The 9,944-nt window shown below is 35.2% G+C and overlaps 1 protein-coding gene across 1 annotated transcript in view; it reads left to right on the top strand.

Moving 5' to 3' along the window:
• The window catches only part of LOC106873385 (xylose isomerase), a 27,427-nt gene that overhangs the window by 3,453 nt on the left and 14,030 nt on the right, over window positions 1–9,944 (top strand). Inside the window, exons 3-7 of the mRNA XM_014920732.2 lie at window positions 3,462–3,534; window positions 4,792–4,933; window positions 6,046–6,183; window positions 8,075–8,184; window positions 9,631–9,726. Coding sequence (XP_014776218.1) covers window positions 3,462–3,534; window positions 4,792–4,933; window positions 6,046–6,183; window positions 8,075–8,184; window positions 9,631–9,726 — 559 coding nt within the window. The remainder of the gene's footprint in view (window positions 1–3,461; window positions 3,535–4,791; window positions 4,934–6,045; window positions 6,184–8,074; window positions 8,185–9,630; window positions 9,727–9,944) is intronic.

The following is a 9,944-nucleotide window of genomic DNA, read 5'->3' as shown; positions in this document are numbered from 1 at the left end:
ATATATATTGTGTCTTCCCATAAACAATGCATTTTTTTTTTCAATTGCATGAACTAAAAGTCAGAGGAGGATGAGATAAACTACCTGCATCAACTTACTATAAAATCAGGTAGTAATTTTAATTATAAATAACAACTTGGGCTGTAACTGCTGAGCCCAGGTCAGGCATGTGTGAACAATGTTGAGAAAATGTCTGCTACGAATGATATTTTTTGACACAGGGCATCTCTAAAATGACTGCCAGATGCTAAACAAAAATAAATGAACTGTGACCAGGCTCAGTAAAAGGAGCCCGAGTTATTGGCTGCAATTACATACTTGAAGTGTTGGCAGAAATTAAAATGAGCCTGCAAATACACGTTCACTTTACTAAATTTATATTTGGGCTAAGCCTGAACAGCCCAATTATACCCATATTTATGTGGTATTCAACTGATGTACCAATGAATTAGATGTTTTACACACCACAAGTGAGTTCGTTGCCAGTACCGCTGGACTGGCTCCTGTGCAGGTGGCACGTGAAATACACCATTTCGTGCGTGACCGTTGCCAGTACCTCCTGACTGGCCTTCGTGCCGGTGGCACGTAAAAGCACCCACTACACTCTCAGAGTGGTTGGCGTTAGGTAGGGCATCCATCTGTAGAAACTCTGCCAAATCAGATTGGAGCCTGGTGTAGCCATCTGGTTCACCAGTCCTCAGTGAAATCGTCCAACCCATGCTAGCATGGAAAGCGGACGTTACACGATGATGATGATGATGATACTCCAAGAGAGTTAGGGGTTGAGGATTCAACCCACTAAGGGATAGTATCTATCCAATATACTGCTGGGAGGGTACCCAATTAGTGTTATACCAAGTGCAATAAGTGGGTGCAGCAAAAATTGGGTTATTTTACACTAAATTTATATAGTAATGAGAAAATGGAGGAGAATATGCAGTACCCATCGACTTGCAGACAGTGTATTCCGTTGATTAATCTGTTTATTTTATAACTAAATTGACAAAAACACAATATACAGACACTTATGACATACCATGTCAATAAAGATTTCAAATATAAGGGACATTTAGCAATTGGAGAAGGGACAGAAACTTACAGCTGTTTCGGCCTAGCATTGGCATGCCCCATTCTGTCTCTATAGCTCCTGTACACCGGAGTAATTAGTAGATGAAAATGATGTAATGGGGGTACATGCATGATTCACTAGGCCTCTTCAGAGGTTTACAAAATTCAATACAAATATAAAATAAGAATAAAGTAAAAATAAAAAATTAAAATATAAGGCACATAAACAAGCCTACAAACAGTATATAAAACCATATAAATAGTTATAAAAACTCCAATATACATGCCTATGCATGTATACATAACCATATGTAGATATATATGGATACAAAAACATAGATAGATGAGTGCATATGTGTGTCCAGATGCACATACACAGATGGTTGTACATGCACACCAAAATAGTCAACAGTCACTGTCACCACATGTGAGGGGGACATACACATATATATATATCCCCTCACACATACATACATACATGTATGTATATGTATATATATACACCCATTCTGTGCACATTCAAAATGTGCAAAAACAGAATTTGTTCATTGACGCCATGCATTCTTTAAAGTGGATACTTCAGATAATCTCTTTTTTTTTCTAAATACAAATTACTTTTAGGAGCCATGAGATACTTAACAAAATTATCTTGATAATTTTTCAGGTTCACATGTACTCAAGAAATCATAGTTCACATATTCTGTCACAAAGCAAAATTTTTTCACATTATTATCATAAACTACTTTAGATTGCAAAGAACTTTAGTACAAATTTTATTCTATTTTTATAGGCACAGGCATGGCCGTGTGGTTAGGAAGATTGCTTTGCAACCACATGATTTCAGGTTCAGTCCCACTGAGTGGCACCTTGGGCAAGTGTATTCTTTCATATCCCTAGGCTAACTTATGCCTTGTGAGTAGATTTGGCAGATGGAAACTGGACAAAGCTCATCATATATGTGTGCGTGTTTGTGTGTGTGTATATGTTTGAGTGTGTGTATGTTAATATCAACTTCTCTTGACAACATAATAGATGTGTATTTCATTGTCATACAAGCTGTATCATTCATTTCCAATATTCTGCATAAACATATCTGGCCACGGGGAAGTATTACTTTGCTTGAAAACAGTGAGGGTTGGTGACAGGAAGGGCATCCAGCTGTAGAAAATCTTCCTCAATAAACTGTGTCCAACACATGGACGTTAAAAACTGATGACTACCTCTAAAAAGACGGGACGGTTACCGTTAGGATATCTTTGATCGTAGATTATAAGAGTTAACATGCTACCAAGCAACCACCACCATTAGAACTAATGGGTTGCTGTCACTTATAAAAAATATTCAAAGAATACTGGGTGCTAACTTTACTGAAATAGTAATTTGTTGTATTAAATAATGTACTGTATATCCAAGCACATGAGGTGACCTTCCTTATCTGTAACATAAAGACAGAGAAGTCAAACCAGTACCAAGAGATTGTGTTCAACAACAATAAACTTCTAGATGAAGTCAACAATAATAATAGAAACACAATGTACTTGACTGGGATTCTTATCTTGTACTGACCAAATAAATTTAATTTTGTCTAGTTCTGGCCTTCCATATCTGAAGTTGTCTTCCATACTTAAATCTCAGAAGTAATATTAGTTTTCTTTGTTTTTGTTTTTTTTCACTAGCTGCTCTTGTTATAAAATATGGTTATCCCTATTTTAGGGATAAAAAAATTAGGGTCATAGGTTTCAGATACGACCCTGAAATTGTGTGATATACAATAAAATGTTGGCATGGGTAATTATTGATGGTGGGCTAACCTCTTCTACTGGAGATCAATGAGAAGAGGATGAGGAGGAAACATGCTGAGCAAGTGCAATTATGCCAAAGTAAAGGGTGGCAAGCGAGGTTTGATTCCATCTAGGGTTTTCAGGAGAGTCCCTCTTCAGAGCCTACAGCATGCTTGGTATCACAGGGGCAAGTAGGCAAAAGGCCATCAGGTTAGCTGTAGAGGTAGCCAAGGTTGCCTTGAGGTGGCCATGGATCAAGAGGTGTGAGTCCTTGAAGGGGAAGGGCTATCAGGGTAGTGCTAATTGCCTGGATGAGGGTGTCTGATGTTGAAAGACCCAAAACTCCTAATGACCCCAGGAAATATCATTGATGATGTGTCCAGGTGCATCACAGGATGGTGTAGGGGAAAAAAACACATCAAAGATGTGGAGATAATGTGGTATTGTAATATAGTAGATTTGATTTGATTAAACGTAGCTCCTCAGACAAAAATTACTATATACTAATTTTAAATGAATCAATATTTGATTAATGTAATCCCAGCATGGCTGCAATCTAATGACTGAAACAAGTAAATGAATAACATAAACATATATTTTTATTTTTAATAGATTGTTTATGGGAAAACAATGGAAGAGTGGCTGAGGTTTTCTGTCTGCTTCTGGCACACATTTCGAGGAACAGGTCAGTATATAATTCTGAACAAAGTTTCTTAACTAATTCTATCTAACATGTCTAAAAATTTCTAAATCTGTTTTGATAATGATAATAATAATAATAATAATAATAATAATAATAATAAAATATTCAGACAAATACATAACAAAAACACCAGGACTTACAAATATATATAACATACAGAAAATTGCACTACTGGGTACTGCACACATTCTACGCAAAACACTTTCAATACAGTAAACATAAGAGCACCACAGCAAACCACAGCACATACCCAAGGCGCACAGAGCTGCACTCGGTAGTGAAGTGAAAGCACATTATAAAAATAAAACTACTGAACAATAATAATAATAATAATAATGAAATTATTGTGTATAGTGCTCAGGTGCACTACAACTCATTAAAGGTGCATGCATAGTACATAGAATTATGTACAAAAATCAGGAAAGAACAGTGTTTGAGTCATGATATACATGTGTGCATGCATATGGAGGGGTGATATCATATGTAATGTTCGCAGATTTCAGGAAGAATGGCAGTTTTAAAGGATGCAATATCTCGACAACTCTGAGTGTGAAGGGAAATTTCCTGAATAATTAGATGGTATAAGATTAGTGCTGACATATTTTATGACAAGAGCAGCAAAATACTTACCCATCTATATAATTACTTTGGTACAAATTTCTTTTACATTATTTGCTTATATTTTTCTTATTTTATTTCTTCTTTATGCTATCTTTACTTATCTTTTTATTTTTCGTTTTGTTATCTTGTTTAAATTAAGTATGGTGAATTCCTTGTTTTTTAACTTATTTGATATGAAGGTGTTCATATGTTAAGAAACATTTTGTAATAACAGCAACACAATATATTTTGACTAGAATGCTCACCTTTTACTGACCAAACTGTCCAACCCATGCCAGTATGGAAGGCGGATGTTAAACGATGATGATAAATGCTGAGCATACATATTAATGCAAATGTGTATGCATAATTTCTTGCATGCTGAAATTAATACTATATAAAGAACGTTTCGAAACGGCCGTAATCCTATGGAAATCACTTGGTTAAATAAATGTGCATTCAACTGTCAAACCTCCTGATGTTATGTTTACACATAATTACAAACAAAGAAACTTGAGCACATTGGTGCAAAACTAGTGGGAGAAAATAGTATTTGAATACCAAATGTAAAGTAAAACTGTTTCATTAAGGCTGAAAAGACTTCACAAATTGTTACCCAGTATGTATTTATTTTACTAGGAGCGGATCCTTTTGGATTTCCAACCTTATTCCGACCATGGGATGACAACAGCAACACAATAGCAAATGCTAAGCGAAGATTAAGGGCAGCTTTCGAATTTTTCAGCAAGCTGGGCGTAAAACACTGGTGTTTTCATGACAGGTATAATTATTATTATATAGTGTCTGCAAATTCTCAACAGGCTATTGTTTAGCTTTAGTTCATCCTGGATGAGTAGAACTGTGACCAAAAGCATTTCTGCTATGATGAATCCACTTTTTTTTTTCTGATGTAGGTATAGGCACAGCTGCGTGGTTAAGAAGCTCACTGTGCAACCACATGGTTTTGGGTTCAGTCCCACTGCATGTCATCTTGGGCAAGTGTCTTCAACTATAGCCCTGGGTTAATCAATGCCTTGTGAGTGAATTTGGTAGATGGAAACTGTGTGGAAGCTTGTATATATATGTATGTGTGTGTGTGTATTTGTCCTCCACCACCGCTTGACAACTGGTGTCGATTTGTATACATTTCTGTAACTTAGCAGTTGAGCAAAAGAGATCAATAGAATCTAAGACCAAATGCTCTTTCTGTCATCAACTTTCACCTGCTTTCAAGCAAGTTAATATTTGCTCATGACTAATATGTTCTTGTAGAATATTGGAAATGAATGACACTCATTTACATCTATCATGCTGTGCCAAAACAAGTAGATACACACACACACAGATATGTAAGAGGTAGACCCAAGAAGATATGGGATGAGGTGGTGAAGCATGATCTTTGGATGTTGTGTCTCACAGAGGTAATGACAAGTGATCAAGATCTTTGGCAATTTACTGTGCTCAAAAAGACACATCAAGCCAAGTGAAATCAAAGTCATGGCCAGTGCTGGTGACATGTAAAATGCATCCATGCCAGTGAGTGGTTGATGTTAGGAAGGGCATCCAGCTGTAGAAACCAAGATAAATTGGACTGGAGCTTGGTGCAGCTCTTTGGTTTACCAGTCTTAGTTAAACTGTCTAACCCATGCCAGCATGGGAAACTTGATGATGTTTCCCAAGATGATGATGATGTCTAAAAATAGTGAAACCTTTAACCTGACCTTGTTTTACCTTTTGCATTTAGATATTTTGTGTGGCACAAAAGCCTTCTTCAATAAAATTCTTGAATTTAAATCAACAAAATATTCTCATAAGATTTCTATGATTTTTAATTTGAGATTAAATGCAGATTTTCAATTATTGAAACAAACTTTCAATCTTTCTGTGAATCAGAGACATTGCACCTGAAGGTTCTAATTTGGAGGAAACAAATAAAAACTTAGATGAGCTAACAGATCTTGCTCAGGAACTTCAGCAAAAAACCGGTGTGAAGCTGCTCTGGGCTACATGCAACTTGTTCGCGCATCCCCGGTAAGTACAATCATTTTAGAAATGGAAAATTCTTTTCAATGTTGTTGTTGATATTATTTAGCCTAAGTCAACTTTGGTCAAACAAATCAATGATCAAAAATATTCCAGTTGTAACCATGTAAATAGTTAAGGTTAATGAGTATGAGATTTTTTTCAGTTAATAAATCTGTGGATTATTTAAATATCAGATCAGAGATATTCAATAAGTGCAAACATTTTGAGAAATATACTTTGGCCAATTAGAAATATGCATGGCTATATGACTGAATAAATTCATTGTACATATATTTTACATATATTTATACAGTATGTTCATTCTTTATCATTTTTAATTTAACCATTTTCAGATTTAACAAAACAACGTTCTTCAGTATTAAATCTAAGGGTCACAAATGAAGATAGATTCATATTCATTATTTTTCAGTATTTAGCACTTTGAGCATAGGTTCAGCTAACTTATGGGAGTCAGATCCTCTCAAAGAGCTGTTATACATATGTTTTGATGAGTCTTATTGGAATTGTTGTCAACAACTGTGTACCCCCTTTAACTATTCACGAACATACTTCCTGTAAACTCACTAATGTTACAGATTAAAATAAACTGCAGAGACCAATTTGTATATTTAACACTTTTCTTGGCAGCTAGATTGAACACTTAATTGCTGGTGCATTAAGGGTTTTGTTTCATTGCTATAATATGCTATAGAACATGTCTAAAGATTTTTTAGCCAACATTGTGTGTTATGATTGTAAACAATACATATATACAATATATTTGTTGACAGAAAATTAAGGAACAATTCTACATATGTTTTGATTCTTTTTTGGCACCCTCATAACACAGTGTTGGTTAATAAATCCATAGACATGGTCTATGGTACATTATAGTAATGAAATAAAAACACTGATAATGTACCAGTAACTTGTCATATTTATTCTGTTTGAGTTATGCCCCTTTATGCTGCGGTGCACCTAGCCATCAGATAAATAAAGCTTGATAAGATTTGTATCATATGAAGTACTGAGATCAATATTATCAGAGACAGTATTGAAAGTTAGACTTCCTGTACCTTGTGGTAAATGGCTAGGTGCAGTCATGGCTGTGTGGTTAAGAAACCCGTCTTGCAACCATGTAGTTTCAGGTTTAGTCCCACTGCATAGCACTTTGTCTTGTATTGTAACCCTGGTGGACTAACACACCATGAGTCAATTTGTGGAAGCCTGTCATATATGAATATATATGTGTCTTTGTGTTTATCCTCTCACACCACTTGACAACTGGCGTTGGTTTGTTTACATCCTGTAACTTACTTTTTTTGGCAAAAGAGACCGATAGAATAAGTACCAGACATAAAAAAAAATACATACAGGGGTTGATTTATCTGACTAAAACTTTCAAGACAGTGCTCCAGTATGGCCACAGTCCAATGACTGAAATACATAATAAAGAAAAGATTCTATCAAATCCCTTCAGAATTTCAGGTTGCTTTGTCTGGTTTTTTTTTTTTTTTAATCATTATAATTATTATTAAAGCGGTGAGCTAGCAGAATCATTAGCACACTGGACAAAATGCTTACCGGCATTTCACCCGTTGCTACATTCTGAGTTCAAATTCCACCAAGGTTGACTTTAACTCTCATCCTTCAGAGAATCAATAAATGAAGTACCAGTTGACTACTGGAGTTGATGTAATCGACTAGTCCTCTCCCCTCAAAATTTCAGGCCTTGTGTGTTTAGTAGAAAGGATTATTATTATTAACCACATCTGTTTTATACTATTAACTTTGCTTTAGCACCTGTCAATGGAAGACTCTATGTATCATCATCTTATACTTCTTGGTTTTGTGTCTGTATTTATGTCTAATGGAAAGTTCTGTTTTACCATTTTAGGTATATGACTGGTGCAAGCACCAGTCCCAATGCTCATGTTTTTGCTTTTGCTGCTGCTCAAGTAAAAAAAGGATTAGAAATTGCCAAGAAGCTTGGTGCTGAAAACTTTGGTAGGTGAAGTGTACATGATTATATTTAACAGTATTAGAAGGTACATTTGTAAACGAGAAATCTTAGTTGTATGGAAAAAGAAAAGACAGTTTCAAATTCTTTCTTGGGGCATCTTTCTTCTTTCCTCTCTTCCTTCCTTTCTTATTCTCCCTATATATTTTTTCTGTTTTGTTTCTCCTTTCATTCATTCTTTTTTCTTTCTTTTCCTTTTTCTTCTTTTACTTTATCTTCCTTTTTTTTTTTCTCTCTTTTATTTCCTTACTTCTTCATTAATTTAGGCATAATTTAGGTGCAGACATTAATTACCATGTATTTCTGAAGTCCATTTCACAACTGCTTGGGACTTGATCCCATTATACAATACAGCCTATTGGCCAAGTGTCTTCTGCTGTAGCTTTGGATTGACCAATTCCTTGTGAGTGGATGGAAACTGTTGGGGAAGGCCGTTGCGTGTATGTATGTATGCATGTATGTATCTTTCTTTCTCTTTTGATGCTTTGAATTCTTCCTATAAAGAATGAGCTGGTCTCTAACAAAGAAACAAAGTACCATTGCTGGAATTTGGATAACAAGAATGATACCTGTTACATGTTGAACTTTAGAAAAATCTTGCATATTTTTACTGTTCTATTTACAGATTGTAATTATAAAGTATGCATTAGCTGATCTCTTTCTCTGCCAGAAAACCCTTCTTTGTTGAAATTGTTATTTAATCTTTTACTAAGATAGCCAACTTCACCCAATAATTATTAGTTTAACCCTTTAGCATTCAGATTCTTTTGTCAAATGTAATGTTTATTTATTGACATTGTTTTGAATTAATCATGCATTATCTTGTAGCTTCAAGATTTGATGAGGTGATTGTTATTTTTAGAATGATATTGTAGGATAGGTGTGAGAGGCCAGCTCTGGCCAGTTTGAACATAAAACAAGTAAAATATTTTGGTCTGACATGGCCAGTTTAAATTCTAAAGGGTTAAAAGTGGATTTAAGATCCAAGTAGAGCAGCTGTGTGTTTCAAAGCTGTTGCTTGTAGTACTATTATGGACATGTGATTGGAATGTCACAGGAAAGAATCACAAGATGGAGTCTTTTAGCTGAGCCAACTGGAAGGAGACTTAGAGGGTACATCGAGAATGAGATGTTTGGATAATATCCATAGACTCAGTTGCTCACACTTGGGAATCCAGCTGGAATGTGTAATGATGGTTGCCTCAAATAGGACTCTATGGAGGAGGTGCCTGAGGACTCTACTTCAATGACCCTCCCAAGAACTGTGGGCAGAGAAAATAGTTGGATGGATGTTAATATTTACATGGCAGCTGACCTCTGTGGACTTCTATAATTGTAATGATATTTCTTTTCTGTTTTAACTATAGCAGGACTGGCTTTTTTAATTAATTGCTGCTGTAATTAATTTTTTCTTTCTTTTTCTTTTCTAAAAGTATTCTGGGGTGGACGAGAAGGATTCCAGACATTACTCAACACTAATATTCTTGCTGAACTGACACACATGGCAAATTTCTTCAAAATGGCCGTTGGTAATTATCATTTCACTGCATGTTTATATATCATTATATTTTCTCTCTCTTTCTCAAGATATAATTTTTACTTCATATTATTAAAAATATCCAAAATGTGTTTTAAATCTATAATTTTTGTGTGAATGCTAGAATTGCAGAACAGTCTAGCTTCAGCATTTGATCCTGAGAAGAGCAGAGGTTGGTAAAAAGCCAACTTCACTATCTTCAATTGAGTT

The sequence above is a fragment of the Octopus bimaculoides genome, chromosome 7, assembly GCF_001194135.2.
Source record: "Octopus bimaculoides isolate UCB-OBI-ISO-001 chromosome 7, ASM119413v2, whole genome shotgun sequence".
Taxonomy (NCBI): Eukaryota; Metazoa; Mollusca; class Cephalopoda; order Octopoda; family Octopodidae; genus Octopus; species Octopus bimaculoides.
This window is presented reverse-complemented; position numbering and strand designations above follow the sequence as displayed.